Source organism: Carcharhinus amblyrhynchos, chromosome 7 (assembly GCF_965287045.1).
Source record: "Carcharhinus amblyrhynchos chromosome 7, sCarAmb.v2.hapA, whole genome shotgun sequence".
In the NCBI taxonomy this organism is placed as follows: Eukaryota; Metazoa; Chordata; class Chondrichthyes; order Carcharhiniformes; family Carcharhinidae; genus Carcharhinus; species Carcharhinus amblyrhynchos.
In genome coordinates, this window is record NC_137330.1 from 43209744 (window position 1) to 43229419 (window position 19676).

Consider the following 19676-nt stretch of genomic DNA (forward strand, 5'->3'; position numbering starts at 1 on the left):
GTTCTTCCAAGTAGTGTTCAACATGGAGGAGTACTGATTCATTAGCTGAGCAACGTGATAATCAGCAGTAGGTCTCCTTGCCCATGAATAATCTGGTGCAATGAGACTCCATGGGGTCCAGGGTTGATGCTAAGGACTCCAGGGAAATTCCCTTCCTACTGTATACCAATGTGCCATCACCTCTGTGAGGCAACATACCTAGGAATGGTGATGATGTCTGGGATATTATTTATAAGGTATGATTCTGTGAGTACAACTCTGTCAGGCTGTTCCTTGACTACACTGTGGGACAGCTCTGGCAATTTTGGCACAAACCCCTGATGTTAGTAAGGAGCACTTTGCAGGGCTGAGTTTGCTGTTGCCGTTTCTGGTGCCTACGTGGTCCAACTGGTTTCATTCCTTTGTGTTTTCTTTATAATAGTTGAAAACAAATGAGTGGCATTTCAGAAGGAATTTAAGAGTCAACCACATTGCTGTGGTTCTGGAGTCACATGCAAGCCAGACCGGGTAAGAACGGCAGTAGCGAATCAGATGGGTTATTATGACAATTGATAATGGTTTCATGGTCGTCAGTGGATTCTTAATTCCAGATGTGTATTGAGTTTAAATTCCACCATCTGTCCTGATGGGATTTGAACTTAGATACCTAGGGAATACACTGGGTCTTTGGATTACTAGTCAACTGAAGTACCGCTGTGCCCCTTAGGAGGGGGCCAGTAGCTTTCTAAGGCGGGCCTTCCTGCCCAAATGGTGCAGAACTCTCATCTTGAGTCCATTAACTCCCCACTGAGTGCAACTTGTAGGCAGCAAACTCTTTCATGGGCATGTTCCCGACTGACATTGAGTCAATGGAGGGTGCAGGGAATGTGTAAAATACAGCCCTCCATTTGGGAAGTGTGAATAACTTAACTTGGAAATTACATAGCAGTTCCTCCAATATTCCATTTCTAGGTTTGTAACATCATTGTGAATTAACATATTTACTTAACCCCTTTTATGACCACAGCATGACCAAAGGCACTTCACAAGTGATTAATTACTTTTTGAAATGTACTTGCTGTTATATAGACAAAAGCAACAGCTAATTTTGTTCAAGATCCAGCAAATAGTAATACGCAGTTTTAAAAGATCTTACCGGCCATTCACACCACACTCCCACTGCACGGAAGGAGAATTTGGTGCCCAGTCAAATCTCTGTTCACTGCCGTGGGATGGGACAATTCCGCCAGACTGAATGGTGGTAACATTCTGGCCAAAACCTTTTATTGCTGTCTTTGTATGTAACCTTGTGTTGGTTTGCCTGCACCCTTCCTGTTTACTTTATCTAAGTAAATCTAGATGGTCAATTTGGAATCTGAGTCTCACTTGAGTGTGGTGTACTCATACATCTTCCAAGGGGCTTGGACAGAAATAAGATCAAATTGGGTACTACTTTTTTGGGACCATGTGAAGTTACTAGATACCTATAAAGAGGAAAGTCAGCCTTTGATGTTTTGGGGACAGTAATTGTCTTATTCAGATCTGGCAGCCTGATCTGATGCTTTTTAAGGACTGTTTACACTGGTTCAAAATAGGGTGTGCAATCCGTGAAGCCAATCCTGCACATAGAACGCATTTAACTAAACTGATATAAAAGATTAAAGTTTATAAACTGACTAATCATAGGAAATTTGCCAATTTTCATTTCCCAGGACTTGTAACTGAACTTTTAAAACAAGCTTGAGCAGCAAGGGAATTATTCATATTGCATGTAGACATAATGGATTAACTACACGCATAAGCTAACCAAGAAATAGCAGGAATAATCAGACACATAATGGCATATGGTTGTTTAAATTTAACTGCCTGTCCTGTTCATTGAACCCCTGTGGTCAAGCCATTAATAGGACTTACAAATCAACATGACAAGTCATGACAATGGTTCCGCTGAGTCTAGACCAGTGCCCTTGTCTGTTGGAAAAGTTAATAGCAAAATTGTCATTGGAATGAATACAATTCATTACCCTGATGACATCAATAAGCCCGGAATTTGTGCATTAATGCTTAAAACATCGAACAGAATTAAGACATTATTTCCACACCAGTTTTAGCAGCTAACGAATGTGTAAGTTTCAAAAGACATTCAGTTTTCAAAAAGGCTAATAGGCTCTGTTATATTTCAATAATGTGTGCCAGTTGAAAAACACTCACTGTGACTGTTTGTCTATGCAGAAAAGACAAGATTAAAATGTTACCCCCCCCCCCTCAAAAAAAGGGTTGTCTTAATCACTGTCATAATTATGATCTCTGTAGGAAAAGAAGGATGCATTAGGGACAGCCTTTGGCAACTTGCAAGGTAAATATGGGCAGACCTGTTCATCTGTGTACATGGGACATATCCTCAGAGTGATCATTCCAGCAATTATTGTTGAAATTAAGGAGAGTCAAAGGGAACAGTGTCTGTGGGAACCAGCTGAAATTGAAGAGAGTTAGAGAACAGTGTATGCAAGTACTGTTTAAAATTAAAGCGAACAATGTATTGACATTTTAAAGTTTAAATTTGAAGTTTATTTATTCATGTCACAAGTAGGCTTATATTAACACTACAATTAAGTTATTATGAAAATCCACCCTGCCCTCTCCCCTATCCTTGCACATTTACCATGGCGAACTGCACAACTGTTGGCCACTATGAGGCAATTAGCATGGCCAAGCCACCTAACCTGCACATTTTTGTACTGTGAGAGGAAACCAGAATACCTGGAAGAAACCCACAAAGACACAGAGAAATTGCAAACATTACACAGACAGTGATCCAAGGCTAGTATTGAGCCCGGGTCCCTGGCATTTGGAGGCAGCAGTAGTAACCACTGTGCCACAGTGTCACCCAGTAAGTTTCAGCTCACATGAAGTCTCATGGAATCAAGTAAAACATGGGAAGCTGAATACCGCATTCATGGTGGCATTGTTGTTTTGCTGCCTCACAGCACCAGGGGCCCAGGTTTGATTTCCGGCTTGGGTCACTGTCTGTGAGGAGTCTGCATGTTCTCCCCGTGTCTGCATGGATTTCCTTCTGGTGATCCAGTTTCCTCCCACAGTCCGGAGATGTGCAGGTTAGGTACATTGGCCATGCTAAGTTCTCCCTCAGTGTACCCGAACACTGGAGTGTGGCTGCTGAGGGATTTTCACAATAACTTTATTGCAGTGTTAATGTAAGCCTCCTCATGACACTAATGAATAAATAACCTTAGATTTAAACACTAATAGTGGTAAGGGCACAGAATTTAATATCCATCACCAACAGTAATATCACTACAGACCAAGCTGGCGAGGTCCTAAAGGACATAGCTGCCTGACTGGAGCTGCGCCAAGTGGTGAGGATACCAACTACAGGGAAAAACAGACTCACCAATCTGCCTGCCACAGATGCATTTGTTAATGACAGTATTAGTAGGATTGCCCACCGCACAGTTCTTGTGGAGGTGAAGTCCTGTCTTCACATTGAGAATACCCTGCATCATGTTATGTGGCACTACCACCATGCCAAGTCTGCCACAGATTTAAAGCAGAACTAGCAACTGGGCATCCATGACACATTGTGGAGAAACAGCAGAAACAGAACTGTACTCAATCACAATCTGTAATCTCATAGCTCAGTATATCTCCCACCATTCGAATACAACAACGCCAGGACAATAATCCTGGTTCAATAAATCATGCAGGAGGGCATGCCAGGAGCTGTATCAGGCATAACTGAAAATGAGGTGTCATCCTGGTGAAGCTATAATGCTTACATTTCAAACAGCAGAAACAGCAAGTGAAAGATAGAGCTAAGCAATTTCACAACCAATCTCTGCAGTTCAGCCATATCCATTCACCCACTGAATTGTGGTGGGCAAGTAAACGGCTCACTCGAGAAGGAAGTTCAAATATCCCTATCATCAATGATGGAGGAGCCCAGCACATCGGTGCAAAAGACATGGCTGAAGCATTTGCAACCATCTTCAGCCAAAAGTGCCAAGTGGATGATCCATCTTGGCCTCCTCTGGAGATCCCCAGCTTCACAGTCTTCAGCTAAATTCAATTCACTCCACCAAGGCCTTGCTTCGGTGATATCGTCTGTGAGTCCTAGGAGGGTAGCCATGATGACCAAATAAACCTGTTGGACTTTACCCTGGTGTTGTGAGACTTCTTACTGTCCTTGGAGCGGCTCCATCTGATACAACAAAATAAAAAAAAGTGTGGCCTGGAGATAGAGAGAGGGTGCAAGGAGGGGGAATCCTGAGCCAGCAACTCGCCCAAATCATCAGTGGTGTCCTGTTCAACTTGCAACGGAATTGCAGATTGGCCTAAGCATTCCACTACACATCCACATGAACATAACCAGAAATACCTCAGATGAGGAACATAGTCATCTTTGCCTCAAGGGACAAAGAAGATCAACCCACTATTGTCCTTTAGGGAAGGAATTTTGCCATCCTTACCTCGTCTGGCCTACATGCAATGTGGTTGACTCTTAAGTACTCTGAAATGGCCTAGCAAGCCATTCAGTTCAGGCAATTAGGGGTGGGCAATAAATGTTGACCCAGCCAATGATGCCCACATCTCATTAAAGAATAAAAAAAGCGGGAAGGTGTCAGTTCATCTACTTACACCTGAAACTTCAAGCAAGTTCTTTCTACATCCAGAATGGAGTTGTTTCTGCTGATAAGCTTTTCCTAGAATCTTACAGCACAGGAGGAGGACATTTGGCCCATCATGCCTATGCTAGTTCTTTTAGAGAGCTATCCAACTATTCCAGACCCTTCTCTTTATGCACTGGCTTGTATTTAAAAATTAATCAAGAAAATATTTAAATTGACTGAAGCATAGAAGTCAACTTCCCACTGTCGATCATGCACTATTCTTAGTACTGCACTGACATTTTGTCATACATTTGGTTCTCTTAAGCAATTCTAAAATTATTTAACTATATATTAGATTTTCATGAACCTGTGTTGTTAATAGTTCCAGAGGTTCAATTTCCTGCTTTTCCTTACTTAGAAGGAACAGTTGAAGATGTACAAACAGAATGGTCTTTTGTTCCAAACCTATCATTTTATCTGCACACTTGTATGTTCATTCTATACTGACAAATATACTCATACAGAAAGAGAAAATGTGAAAAAAAGACTACAAAAGTTACCTGATAAATAGATATTGTCACCAGCACTCACAACACTGAAGAACTCCCTGTCGTAGAATGGTAAACTGGCTAATGGGTACCATTTGTTGTTCTGTGGGTTAAAGCAACTGACAGCTGTGAGATCTCGTTGGCTCATTCCAATCATCTGACGACCACCAACCAGGACAATTACTTCGGCCACACCTTAAAAACAATTTAAATCACATAAAATAGGATGGATTCCAAACAAGGCGTTCTTGCCTGAAAGTTTAGAGGTCTTAAGTTTACTATTATATTGATAATGAATAACCCATTACTTTAGATGGATAAAAACAATCTGAGAACATGTTTTGTTACAAATATGAATAAGATTGTTATGTTTTGGGACAGTCTCTCTAATTTAAGGTAAAGGTAAAATGGAGTACTGTTGGGGGGGAGGTGGGAATGGTTACGTCACCTGCCTGACAAGAAACTCACACGGCTTGGAGGCTATGGGGACAAAGGAGGTCCAGGTTAGCTCACTGGAAAGACGCTGGATGTTCAAACTGCAGATAATAGCATGAGGAGCAGTGCTGACTGTGGATAGGCTGTTGGTCTAAGTCTCACAGAGATATATTAAGAATGTAAAGCTTTATAAGGAGTAATATTTAAAACTCATTGTTTAATTCCAACATAGAATGGGATTGAAGGGCCAGAATTTGGCTATTTAGCATTTCTACCTAGAGACAAGGCCAATGCGATTCACACTGCTATTGCTTTGGGAAGGAGAGGAAAGTAAATAGAACACCATTGTGATATCAGTTTGTAGTTTTCAAGTTGCATCAGTGAAATTCACAGACATAAATACACTTCGAGGTTCTGAGAGACAGAAAGAGCAGAAACATAGGGCATCCAGTCGTGTACTAAAGCAAAGAAAATGCTGATTTTGTTAGCCACCAAGCAAAGCCGAGGCAGAAGCTTGAATTCAGGCTGAAAAGACAGTTTGTGAGAATTTAAAGGAGGTTGGAGGATTTGCCTGGCTTGGGCTAACAGGAGAAATCTCCATCATAATCCAAACATTGATGGTCACTTCTTGTATTAGAAGTTACCCAACTGGGAAAAGAAAAATGAAGTAAGCCATTGGGAATTAGAATAACTGGGCCGGTCCCTGGAGAATGAAATTCCTACATAAGAGATAAAGTAAGTATATTCGTAGTGGGAGTTCTTTGATAGTGTAAAAACTAAATGGGGGATTTCTTGTCTAGTTCAGAGCATAGGTTGCCTACTAGTGTTTTGATAATCTTGCTTTACGTTCGTATATAAAAATTAAAGTCTGAAGATGTGAAATTTTGTTGTATGATCAATTCAGTCTTCACTGAAATGTAAATATCTTTTAAAATGTTATTGGTTCTTACTGGGATCGTAATAATTTTCCGATCAGCAAAGTTTCATATATGAGTGCTCAGCATGCCCATAACATGTTCCTCCATGCATTATAATTAAACAAGTTTTATGCCAGTTAAATTTAACGGGTTAACACTTGTCTACAATAATGTAGAGAGGAATACAGCATAAGCTCAGAACATAACATAAGAACATAAGAAATAGGAGCAGGAGTAGGCCATCCAGCCCTTCGAGCCTGCCCCGCCATTCAATAAGATCATGGCTGATCTGTCGCTGCTCAGTTCCACTTTCCCGCCCTCTCCCCATAACCCTTAATCCCCTCTCCTATCAAAAACCCATCAACCCGCGTCTTAAAAATATTTAGCGAGGCAGCCTCCACCACTTCAACGGGCAGAGAATTCCAGAGATTCACCACCCTTTGAGTGAAGAAGTTCCTCCTCAACTCCGTTCTAAACCGCCCCCCTTTTATCTTGAGGCTGTGCCCCCTAGTCCTACTGTCTTTTTTGAGCGGGAAGAGTCTCTCCACCTCTATCCTATCCATCCCATTCATCATCTTATACGTCTCAATGAGATCTCCCCTCATTCTTCTAAACTCTAACGAGTACAAGCCTAGTTTATTCAGCCTCTCCTCATAGCTCAACCCCCTCAACTCCGGTATCAGCCTAGTAAACCTCCTCTGCACTCCCTCCAAGGCCAAAATATCTTTGCGCAGGTGTGGCACCCAAAACTGCACACAGTACTCCAGCTGCGGCCTCACCAATGCCCTATACAGCTGCAGCAAGACCTCCCTACTTTTATATTCAATCCCCCTCGCTATGAAGGCCAGCATCCCATTCGCCTTCCTGACCACCTGCTGCACCTGCAAGCTGGGTTTTTGCGACTCATGCACAAGGACCCCGAGGTCCCTCTGCACCTTCGCCTGTTGCAGTTTTTTGCCCCGTAAGTAATAGTCCTTCCTACCATTCTTCCTACCAAAGCACATATTTGTATCTGAATGTCATCAAATGAAAACAAATATAGTTCTTTATGCATTGAATTACATTGAAAATGTTTAGAAAATTACATATTTGTATTATTTAAAAAGATTTTAGGGATGGTAGACTTTAAATCATTTTTAGCCTGATGGGCACAAAACTGTTAATGACAGCAATTTATATACACGGATTGAGTACTCTGGTGAATTAACACCTTTCATTATACTTGTTCCTCACTACATTTAATTACTGTTAATTTTCCCTATTATTTCCAGTTTCTCTTATCACAGTGTCCTACTTTGTACTTAATTTATTCAACCCATTGGTTTACTACTGTGATGTTGTCACCACAGATTCTCATTCTGCTACCCCCACCTCCACAGTCTGCTTAATTTGTTGTCCCTTTGCCCTTCTCCTCAATCAAGTACTGACAGCAGCTGGTATAAGGTTTCACAAGTAGACTCTGGTGCCTTTTTTAAGTGGCCATGGTTAAATAGAAGCTTTGACAGTGACTCTTGGCAGCTCATTTAACATGGCAGAGGGGTTTTGAAACTGAGTTCCAACTCAGTTTCACTCAATCTGAGACCTCTGAATGATTATTCTCCTCTACTCCAGGGATGCCGAGAACAATTGCAACAATCGTTGAGATCAGATCAGAACCGATTAAGGAGTCAAACCTATTCCGTTCCATTGGCTGAACTAAAAACTGTTTTCATCAACTGAGCTATCAGAGGAGCTTAAACCATCCCATTCTTTCCCATCATATTGTTCTTATTTAAACAGTAAAACTTCAGTTTTTGTAGAGGACATGGAAGTCAGTTAACTTAACAATTGCTCTCTGCAGGAAAACAAATGTCATGATAACTGGGATGGGACAGTTAAGAAAGCTCAGACTATTTTATTAATAGAAATTGAGAGTAGTGACCACAAGTGCTAGGATAGGGAAAGAAATAATTGGATTACTAGAATTTTTAAAATTTGAATTGATAGTGATGGCTTTATTTCAGCACTCTTGAAAAATATTAACATGACCAGAGAAAATAAAAGGAACACATCAGGTCCTCTCAATAGCTCAGCTAGCATATCCAGTGGGTCACTAAGGCATTCATATCATGTACTCAGCTGGTGGATTTAAGCCAGTTTGACAACATGGCACAATAATTAGGTTGAACCTTCCCTGTGCTAAGGAGATGGAGGTGGAGGAAATAAATCAGTCACAGTACATATCAAATCCAACCCATCCAATTACCACCCAATCAGTCTACTCTCGATCATCAGTAAAGTGATGGAACGAGTCATCAACAGTGCTATCAAGCAGTAACTGCTCAACAATGTTTAGGTGCATTGACCTGAACAGGTGCTGGAATGTGGGGACTAGAGGATTTTCCACAGTAACTTCATTAACGTAAGTCTTATTTGTGACTAATAAATAAACTTTAAAAAAACTTTAACCTGCTCAGTGATGCCCAGTTTGGGTTTCGCTAGGAGCACTCAGCTCCTGACTCATTACAGCCTTGATTCAAACCTGGACGCAAGAGCTGAATTCCAGAAATGAGGTGCGGGCGACAGCCCTTGACATCAAGGCCAAAATTCGACCAAGTGTGGCATCAAGGAGCTTGAGCAAAACTGGAATCAATGGGTATCAGGGGGCAAACTCTCTGCTGGTTGGAGTCATACCTAGTACATAGGAAGATGGTTGTGGAGGGTCAGTCACCTCAGCTCCAAGACATCTCTGCAGGCGTCCCTCAGGGTATTGTCCGAGGCCCAACTATCTTCAGCTGCTTCATCAATGACCTTCCCTCTGTCATAAGGTCAGAAGTTGGGATGTTTGCCGATGATTGCACAATGTTTAGTACTATCCGCGGCTCCTCAGATACTGAAGCAGTCCATGTTCAAATGCAACAAGATCTGGACAATATCCAGACCTGGGCTGACAACTGGCAAGTAACGTTTGCGCTACAAAAATGCCAGGCAATGACCGTCACCAATAAGAGACACTCTAACCACTGCACCTTGACATTCAATGGTGTTACCATCACTGAATCCCCCAATGTCAACATCCTTGGGTTACCATTGACCAGATATTCAACCGGACTTGCCATATAAACACAGTGGCTATAAGAGCAGGTCAGAGACTAGGAATACTGAGGCCCAAAGCCTATCCACCATCGAAAAGGCACAAGTCAGGAGTGTGATGGAATACTCTCCACTTGCCTGGATGAGTGCGGCTCCAACAACACTTAGAAGCTTGGCACCATCCAGGATAAAGCAGCCTGCTTGATTGGCATTACCTTTACATCCACTCCCTCCACCACCAACGCTCAGTAGCAGCAGTGTACCCTATCTACAAGATGCACTGCAGCAATTCACCAAGATCCTTAAACAGTACCTTCCAAACCCATGACCACTTCCATCTAGAAGGACAAGGGCAGCAAATACATGGAAACACCACCACCTGCAAGTTCCCCTCCAAGCCACACTCATCCTGATTTGGAAATATATCATTCCTTCGCAGTCACTGGGTAAAAATCCTGGAATTTCCTCCCTAACGGCATTGGGGGTCAATCCACAGAACATGGACTGCAGGATTCAAGAAGGCAGCTCACCACTGCCTTCTCAAGGGCAACTAGGGATAGACAATAAATGCTGGCCAGCCAGCGACACCCATGTTCCATGAATGAATAAAAAAGTTCTTACTCCTGGTCACAGTTTGCTTTATGTGCGCTTTTAGGTATGTTGCTTGAAGGAGAAGTCTACACTAGTATAGCCTGTAGACTGTCAATGTTGAAGTCCACATGTGTAAAATCGCCATCTGGCTGAGGCATCAGGTGAACACTAAAACCTGTGGAATCTTCTCCAGCAAAATGATCATACTTTCAGGAATGGAGAAAAAAATTATAATTTCTCTGGTCCAATCCTAGCTCTCCCACCCTCTACAAAGAAACACAGATACAGATATCACAATTCCTAGCATTTTCTTTGCCCTAACTGCAAGTTTTCAATGGACGGACAATGATTTACCAAGGATTTGGAAATATAATCTAATAGATTTACTGGTAAATCAACTCAAGTTTTTTCTGGGGACCTTCTTGGATGCCACTGGCTTCTGGGTAAGTGGCAAAGATAGGGTTTCGGGAGGGAGTCAAGAGGTGGGGGTGGTGCACTGCGTAGGGGTGGTGTGGCGAGGTGGCGAGACGGAGGCGGGGCAGCGAGCTGGGGCGGGGCAGCGGTGGTGAGAGCAGTCTGTTCTACCCATAGCTGTCAACCTTCATCTTGCTGCTTTCCGCCCTGGTTAAAGTGCCAATGTAGTTCTAGTGATATAACAAGATCCTGATTAGCGTACATTCTTGAGCTTTGCGCTTACCCTAGACAGACACCTAGTTTTAATCAGGGACGTCAGATTGAGCGGGTAAGTATCTTCTAATTTCCAGTTGCTTATCTATCCAGCTTCTGTTGGTGGGTTGGCACTTAAAAATAGACACATTGCTAACGTATTAAGGTAAAATCCACCTCACTTTAGGTAAACATTTTCAAACAGGGCTACCAATGTAACTGATGTACGTTTTATTTTGGTATAACTCTTCATCAGCCAGATTGAACCAGCTTTCTTTCTAAATCCTGCAGTGTGCTAATTTCTATGTCAAAATGAAATGTGCTGATTTTAATAAGATTTTTTTCTAACATCAGATATTCATTGCGGCTACTCATTTCATCAAGCTGATTATAAAAGCCTGGCACATACAAATACGTAAAAAAAACCTCACTTACTAAATGGCATTTAGTTAGAGCTGATTTGTGTTTATTAGCTGCAGGAGTGAAACTGGGAACTGCTGCCTCTCAATCACATGATTACAATTAATTCCCATTAATCTACACCAGATATATCAGTAGCTGGAAATATCTTGTGTACTTGCGTGTCAATGGGCAGTGATAACCTCAGTAAACACCAGTCAGTATTACACTGAGAACTAGGAAAACATGTAAACATAAATATATATGCCCACAAAGGGGAAACTTTGTAACCTGCTCCAATTATGTGCTATTCCTAATGTTATCCTCTGAACTTGTATAATACTTATTCCACATTAGAACATTTCCGAATGTCACATCTACTACGAAAGAGTTAAGCAGAAATCCTTGTTGGATGAAGTCCTACCTGCAGATAGCCTTGGCCGTGTTCGAGGTGTCTGCATTTCCTGTCGAGCATGTGGCAACATGTGATAGCGTTTTGCTTCATTTACCAGGTCTCGGCAAGCCTCCGAGGACTTTATCAATTCCTCATTGTCGACGACATTTAACAGATAGCTTGGATGAATAAAGGGCAAGCGGACCACGGCCAAAAGCTCAGACACATGCTGAAAAGAAAATGCTTCTTATCATCAAGGAGAAATCGCTGAAGGAAATAACAATCAAAATGTGCATGCAGCCTCGAGTCTATACTATAGGGCACTAAAGATACAAAAAGAAGATTAACAGTAAGAATATACTGATTAAAAATTGAGCTTACTTCAGTTGTATCATTTGTGTGGCAGCAACATGTTACACTCAAACTAGATAATTCAAACTCAGTGTCTCAGGTAAATGGTGAAGTTCACATTCAATGGATTTTTTTCCCCTCACCACATTAAATGACTGACTCATTATAGAATGCCATTAAATATGCACACTTTAAACATAGATTTCTCCAGCTTGGCAAACTACATTCATAAGGAGAGCACTAACTATCTCTGCAACAGAGCTAACGAGTCTCCTAGCCAAATCTGAAAACAAAAATACTGCAGAAGCTGGAAATCTAAAATAAAACCACAAAATGCTGAAAATATTCAATAGGTTCTGGTAGCATCTGTAGAGAGAAAGGCCTGTGGCCTTTCATCAAAACAGGAATCAGTTAGAAAAGTCATAGGTTTGAGCAAAGAGTGGGTGGGAGAAGGAAGAATGTCAGACAGATAAGACTGAATGGCAGAAGTTTGTTTTCCAGGGTCAAAGGGTATGGTGACGGGGCAAGGAAAGAAACAAAAGATGTGTCTCAAGATGTGTCAAAAGATGTGTACTGTTGACTGCAAGTGAAAAATAATCTAAAAATAAATAAAATGTAAGCAAAAGAAACATCTGAGATTATGCTCAGAAATTGCTGATCTCAACATTGAGTGCTGAAGGCTGTAAAATGCTGTATTGTTCCTCAAGGTTACATTGAACTTCAGCGGAATAGTGCAGTAGGCTGAGGACAGAAACGTTAATGTGATGAATTAAAGTATTTGCAGACAGAATGGAGGTGTTCCATGAAGTGGTCATTCAATCTGCCTTTGGTCTACCCAATGTAGAGGTCACATTGAATATAGTAGACCAGCTTGAAAGAAGTACACAAATCATTGCTTCACTTGAGGGTAAAAGGATAGATGTTACATCTCCTGTGCTTGCATGCAAAGGTGCCTTGGGAAGGGGATTGGGAATTAGGGTTCAGTGAAGGAACTCAAAATACTGAAAAGGAGGGAGAGAAGATGTGTTTGGTGGTGATATCATGCTGTAGGTGGTGGTAATGATGGAAAATGATTCACTGAACATGAAGGCTGGTGGAATTCAAGGAAGGGACAATGGGATCTTTATTGCTGGTTCTGGGAGGAAGGGGAAGGAATGACAGCAGAAGTAAGGGCAATGTGGTGGACATAGAGTTGAAGACCTTGTCAACAGTTTGGGTGAATGTTGGGCAGGGTGTGTGGGTGGTGGCTATTCTCAATTGAGGAAAAAAAGAAATTTCAGAAACACTGTCGTGGAAGGTTGTATCATTGGAACAGATGAAAGAGAGAACAGAGCAATGGGGAGAATGTAACTGAACCCTTACAGGGAGTAGGGTGTGAGGAAGTGTAATCAAGATAGCTATGGGAGTCATTGGGCTCATGATGACCATTAGTTGATTGCCTATCACCAGAACTGGAGACAGAGAAATCAAGGGAGAGTTAGAGGTGGACTTTGTAAAACTGAGAGAAGGTGGAAGTTGGAGTCAAAGTTGTTGAAGCTTTTCAATTCAAAGCATGAGCAGGACTCAGCACCGAAACAACCATCAATGCATTGGAAGAAAAGTTGAGAGAGGGTCCCCAAGTAAGACTAGAACAAGGAAGGTTTAACATATATCACAAAAAGGCAGGCATAGCTATGATTCGTGTGGTACTCATAGCAGCACCTTTTACTTGGAGGAAGAGAGATATGTTTAGGAGAAATTATTCAATGAGAGAGCAAGTTCAGCCTGGTGGAGAAGGGTGGTGGTCAATGGAAACTGGCTGGACAAAGTGGAGAGTGTTCAAATCATCCTGGTGGAGGATGACGGTAAAGAGAGATTGGAAAGGATTTAACACGATTGGGAGAATCTCTCTCTATTGATGGGGAATCCAGAACAAAGCTGCTTAACCTTAAAGTTAGAATGAGGCTATTCATTGGAGATATCAGGAAACAACTCTTCACAGAGGGTAGTTGAAATCTGGAGTTCTCTTTCCTCAAGAAGTCATTAAGGCTGGATCAATTGAAAATGAGATTGATAGATTGTTAGGCAAGAATGTAAAAGGTACAAAATCAAGCTAGGTAGTTGAAGTTAAGATAGAAATCCATCAGGTCTAGCTTGATCATGACCTACTTCTGTTTGTATATGCTGAATGAAAGATAAAAATCAAGGGTAAACCAGAATAGGCTGGCTTGCACCCCCCAGCCAATCTATGGACTGGCTTAAGGCAAGACTTCCGTTGTATCAGGGAGACAGTCCCACCTCTGAGAGCTGCCAGTCAATCAAGGAAGGACCCATTCGCCACCGCCACACCTCTCCCTGATTGACCTCGAATTATCCAAGTTCAGATGGTGCGGGCTCTCCTGCTTGGACAACATCTGAGCACTGGAAGGAGGAAGCTCATAAGAGGGGGTGGACAGATACTGGAAATAGTGCCACTGGCATGGAACCCAATTTTATGGTACCTCCTTACCTAACATTTTGCCCTGGGGGTCTGGAAAAAAAAAAATCAGGTTTACGTTGCTAATTCCTCACCTAACACAGGAGTACCATAACATGGCCTGCAGCAGTTCAAGAAGAAGGTCCACCACCATCTTATCAAGAGCAACTAGGGATGTGCAGTAAATGCTGGTTTTTCAGCATCATCCACCCATCAAGCACACATTCTAAAAAGGAACTGCAACGGAAAAGGTTTAACAGATGTTTAGAAATGATGAAAGGTTCTATTGAACTGAATAGGGATAACTATTTAACTTGGTTAGGAGGAGTCAAGGACAAGAAGTTGTCAGTTGAGTAGGCAGATTTGCTACAGGTGGAGGTTGAGGCAAATACACTTTTTATCTGATTTGCCAGTTACAGTTCTTAAAACAATTGAGTAAGATAAAAGTTTATGCAATGAATGTGGGGCTGTGAGATTTGTATTCGATTCCTCTATCAAAGACCTATAATGGGCTAAATGGCCGCCTGCTGTGCTGCAAGCCACTGTGGTTTTTTGATCCAATAAATCTAGAAAGGGCCATTTTTTCTGGCTTTATTCCTATTTTGAAAACGATGTACACTACAACATATTGTATTGCTGTGTAAATTTTAAAATTTATGTTACCCACTAAAGGTAGTCAGCTGTTGACTCGAATCTGGAATAGTTAGATATTGAAGGTTCTGCATCTGTGGGCATTGTCATTTCAGTAACGTGTGAAAGAGCATCGGTGACTGTGCTTGAATATTAATTGGAAACAAAAATCAATTGGAGTTTGCACAAGATGGAAAGGGTAGATTTCCATTCATCAGAATTGGTAAAGAACCTACCAAATGCATCACTGAAGTGAAGCTAAGCATTCATATCCCTCCCATAACTACAGACCAGAACAGTTTATTTGACAAGAAAATTAAATGGGGCCATGATCGTCTGCTGAGTTACTTACTGCTGTTGGCTTGACAGTTTGATTCTCAGCCAAGCTTTATATGTGTACATATTTCATCACGTATGTTTGCACATGGATGACTAACCACATTTGAAAAGCAGCAAAAAGCAGCATGAAATTGCATTTCCTCTGATTAACTAGCTGAATATTCAATTAGACATTTAACCAACAAACTCTCTTAAATTGTATTCTGTGTACACTTGGAAGAACATGACAGATAAACATTTGATAGGTAAGTGGTAAGAAAATTTAAGCAATAATGTTTATGGAATTATTTACTGACTAGTCCAGATGGGGAGTTAAAGATTCCCCAGTTAAGAAATGGGCAGTTTTCAGGTCCAGCAAGGTTAATGGCAAAAATTATCAGAGGAAAGTATGATTGAAGTAGTGTACGTAATAGGAAAGAAAAGATGATAGAAGGAGAGGGAAAGTTGGAAGTTGGGTTGAGCAAGGATAGAAAAATGAAAGGAAAGTTGAAGTGAGGGTGGGCAATGGGAACAAACGAGGAGTGTAAATATATGTGGGTGAAGAGAAGGGATGGAGGGGAAGGGAAGGGAAGGGGGGGGTCCGAGGAGAGGGGTAAAAGGGAGCAGGAGGAAATATTATTTATTATTGTCACAAGTAGGCTTACATCAATGCTGTAATAAAGTTACTGTGAAAATCCCCTAGTTGCCACTCTGAGGGTGAACTTAGCATGCATCTAACTTTTTGGACTGTGGGAGGAAACCAGAGCACCCGGAGGAAACCTAGGCAGACACAGGGAGAACGTGCAGACTCCACACAGACAGTGACCCAAGCCAGGAACTGAACCTGGGTCCCTGGTGCTGAGATGCAACGGTGCTGACCACTGTGTTACTGTGCCACCCAGGGGGCATGGTGGCACAGTGAAGGGGATAATGGAGAAGACAGAGTGGGAGAAATGGGATGGGGATGGAGATGGAGGGGGTGGGGGAGACAGAATGTGGGGAGACAGAGGTGGGGTAGATAAAATTAACATAAATCTTCATAGGCTGTACCTATTTTATTAATACAACATTGAATTTAGTAACTGCATGGAACAAATGCCCATCTTTAGTTCAATTGTGAACTTCTTTTTACCTTGTATATAATTTAACCCATGCACTACATTTTTAATGAACAATTTCTAACATTACTTGGATCAATAAATTGGTGCTTAATACTCAATCAGGAAAATCCTGCAAAGATTTACTGAAATTAGCATTTTCCAAACTTAGTGGGTGTGATTTTTCCGGCTACTGTGGTGCTCAAGTAACGCAGTGGGGCAGGAAATCTCACCAAGAGGGAAAAAAATGGGATATACCGCCAGATCGTGATCTTCACGGTCCAGTGAGGCGGGTTACATCTCTGCATCTGTTTAGCGAGCCCGAGATTCAATCGTCTGGACTCGCTAACGTTTCTGACCCCACCAATGGAGGTCCACACCAATGGGAATCACGCATGGTCTCCATCAACAGGGATCAGGCATGATAACCTCACTGGGAGGACCAGAGACTACTGAGGCCCCCCTGAGATATCATGGGCAAGGGGAATGGTGCCCCTTGGGCAGTGTCACCCTGGCAGTGCTCGTCGGGCTGGACCTGAACGGGTGGGGCCAGACAAGGGCAGAGCCACATTGGGTTGGAGGAGGAAAGAGGGGTGGGAATGGGGGATCTCTGCAGGGGGGGGGGATTTGGGTCTGGTGATGGGGTTGGGAATTGGGGGCCTGATATGGCCATCAGAAGGCTGGCCATTTGGTGCGGGGAGGGGCTGAGTCGACAATCGGGGGCCTGGTAATCAGGGGACGGGAAAGGCACTTGTCAACCAATCTCCCAGTATAGTGGTAGATGGGTGCATGTGCACTAACCCCCTCTGCAGCCTGATGCCGGCCTCTTGGGCAGGATTAGGCTCTGCCCCCACCCCCCAGATGGCTTCTGTGATGCATAGAGTGCCCAAAACGTCTTTCAACTAACCTCACCTGAAAAATAGGCAGGAAAAACTCATGTATTTCTGCCTGTTAGTCACTGTTTTTTTTTGGGGTGGGAAATCACGCCCAGTATCTTCAACATCTACCATATAAACACTTAGTATATTATACACACTGCTGCCACTGTGCGCCAAGTGTAGAGGGAGTGAGTGTTTAAGGTGGAGGATGGGGTGCCAATCAAGCAGGGTGCTCTGTCCTGGATGGTGTCAAACTTCTTGAGTGTTGTTGGGGTGCACTCATGCAGGCAAGTCGAGATAATTCCATTACACTTCTGACTTGTGCCTTGAAGATGCTGCACAGACTTTAGAGATTAAGGATGTGAGTCACTCTCTACTGAATTCCCAGCCTCTAGTCTGCTGTTATAGCCACAGTATTTGTATATGGCTGGTCCAGTTCAGTTTCTGGTCAATGGGGCCACACTATGTTGATGGTGGGAGATTCAGCAACGGTAATGCCTTTTAATCTCAAGTGAAGATGGTTAGATTCACTCTTGGATATGGCCATTGCCTGGCACTTGTGTGGCATTAATGTATTTTGCTCCTTATCAGCCAGAACCTGAATATCATCCAGGTTTTGTTGCATATGGCTTTAGAATCTGAGGCAATCTCAATGGTGCTGAACATCATGCAATCATTAGCGAACATCGCACTTCTGACCTAAGATGGACGGAAGGCCATTGGTGAAACAGCTGATGATGGTTCTGCTGAGGAACTCTACATTACTGTTACTTGGTTAACTAAAGTAACTGGGTTTAGATAGCCCACCCAGCGGATGTAATCTCTCTGTTTACCCACACCCCTTTAGATTGCTTTAACCAGGTCATCTCTCATTCTTCTAAGCTCCAAAGATGTGTCTAATTTACTCAGTCTCCCATCTCAGAACAACCCTCAAGTGAATCTAGTGAACCTTCACTGTCCTACCTCTAATACAAGTACATCCTTTGGCAAATATGGAGACCAAAACTGTGCACAGTACTTCCAGTATGGCATCACAAAGTCCTGTACAATTGTAGCAATACTTGTTTACTTTCATAGTCCAGTAAAGACCAACATGCCCCTGCAAATTGGGGGTGGATCGAGGTGGAAGAGAGGTCACCTTGGTAAGTTTACAGGTCCTCCTGCCTGTAAACACATCAGTTTGGGCCTATGAAATTCTTACCCTGCTGTACGGTGTACAATCTAAGGCACTCTATTATAGCAATGGAAAAGGTACTAAAAATGTATTATGATTGTCCAAAGAATTGTGTTTAAAGTCATAATGAAACAGTCAGAAATTGAGACAGTCTCAGGGTAAAGGGTTGTTTGTTTAGAATCATAGAATCCTAGTGCAGAAGGAGGCCATTCAGCCCATCGAGTCTGCACTGACCACAATCCCGCACAGACCCTATCCCCATAACTCCATGCATTTATCCTGACATTGAGGGGCAATTTAGCATGGCCAATCTCGCATATCTTTGGACTTGGGAGAAAACCCATGCAGACATAGGGAGAATGTGCAAAGTCCACACAGTCAGTGATCCAAGCTGGGAATCAAACGCTGGTGTGGTGAGGCAGCAGTGCTAACCACTGTGCCATGGACTGATATGAAAATAATTTTTTTCATTCAAAAAGGTTTGGAATGCTCCAGGTGTTTTGGATGCTCCATTGTTGACTATATTTAAGTTGCTTTTTCTGAGATCAATAACGGGTAATCTGATAGAGATTTTCAAGAGTCAACAATCATCTAATTCTAGTTGCTAGTGGACATCAGTAAAAAAACTGTACCTACTTTACAGAAAACAGGAATTCTTGCTTACAGAAACCACAAAGTTAGTGTGGGAAGTGAAAATAAATCACAAACTGACATTCTCTTCTGAAATTAGGACAATTATGCTCTGTTAAGGCAAAACAACAAGTTTCTTTGAAGATGATTGCAGTATATCCAATCTGCTATGACAGGCACCAACTTCATCTTCTTCAGATAAACATAAATACTGAGAGTATGATGAGTGTTTGTCCAATAGTAAACTTGGTTTTGGAACAGTCCAATTTAGAAACATATATAAAATGCAGCTCATTGAAGCACAAATACAAAACATCAAGAATGGTGCAATGCATCTCAGTCTGCCACTCTTTTGAGCTTCCAATCCCAGGCATGGGCCTTTGGGAAATTCTTTAGAGTCTAGACATGAGGAAACAGATGGGGAATCTTCACAAGATCAATTGAACAGACCACTTAATCACTGTCCAAGTGCATTTTTATCTATCTTGGACACAGGCGCCGGAATTCTACTGCCCTG

At 42.2% G+C, this 19676-nt stretch overlaps 1 protein-coding gene across 5 annotated transcripts in view; it reads right to left on the reverse strand.

Annotated features, from left to right (window-relative positions):
• klhl29 (kelch like family member 29) overlaps nucleotides 1–19676 on the reverse strand; it is a 409579-nt gene that overhangs the window by 62572 nt on the left and 327331 nt on the right. For all 5 annotated transcript variants that reach the window (XM_080192214.1, XM_080192217.1, XM_080192213.1 and 2 more), the window contains 2 exons: nucleotides 11657–11855; nucleotides 5165–5347 (listed from right to left, as the gene is read on the reverse strand). In XM_080192214.1, coding sequence (XP_080048340.1) covers nucleotides 5165–5347; nucleotides 11657–11855 — 382 coding nt within the window. The remainder of the gene's footprint in view (nucleotides 1–5164; nucleotides 5348–11656; nucleotides 11856–19676) is intronic.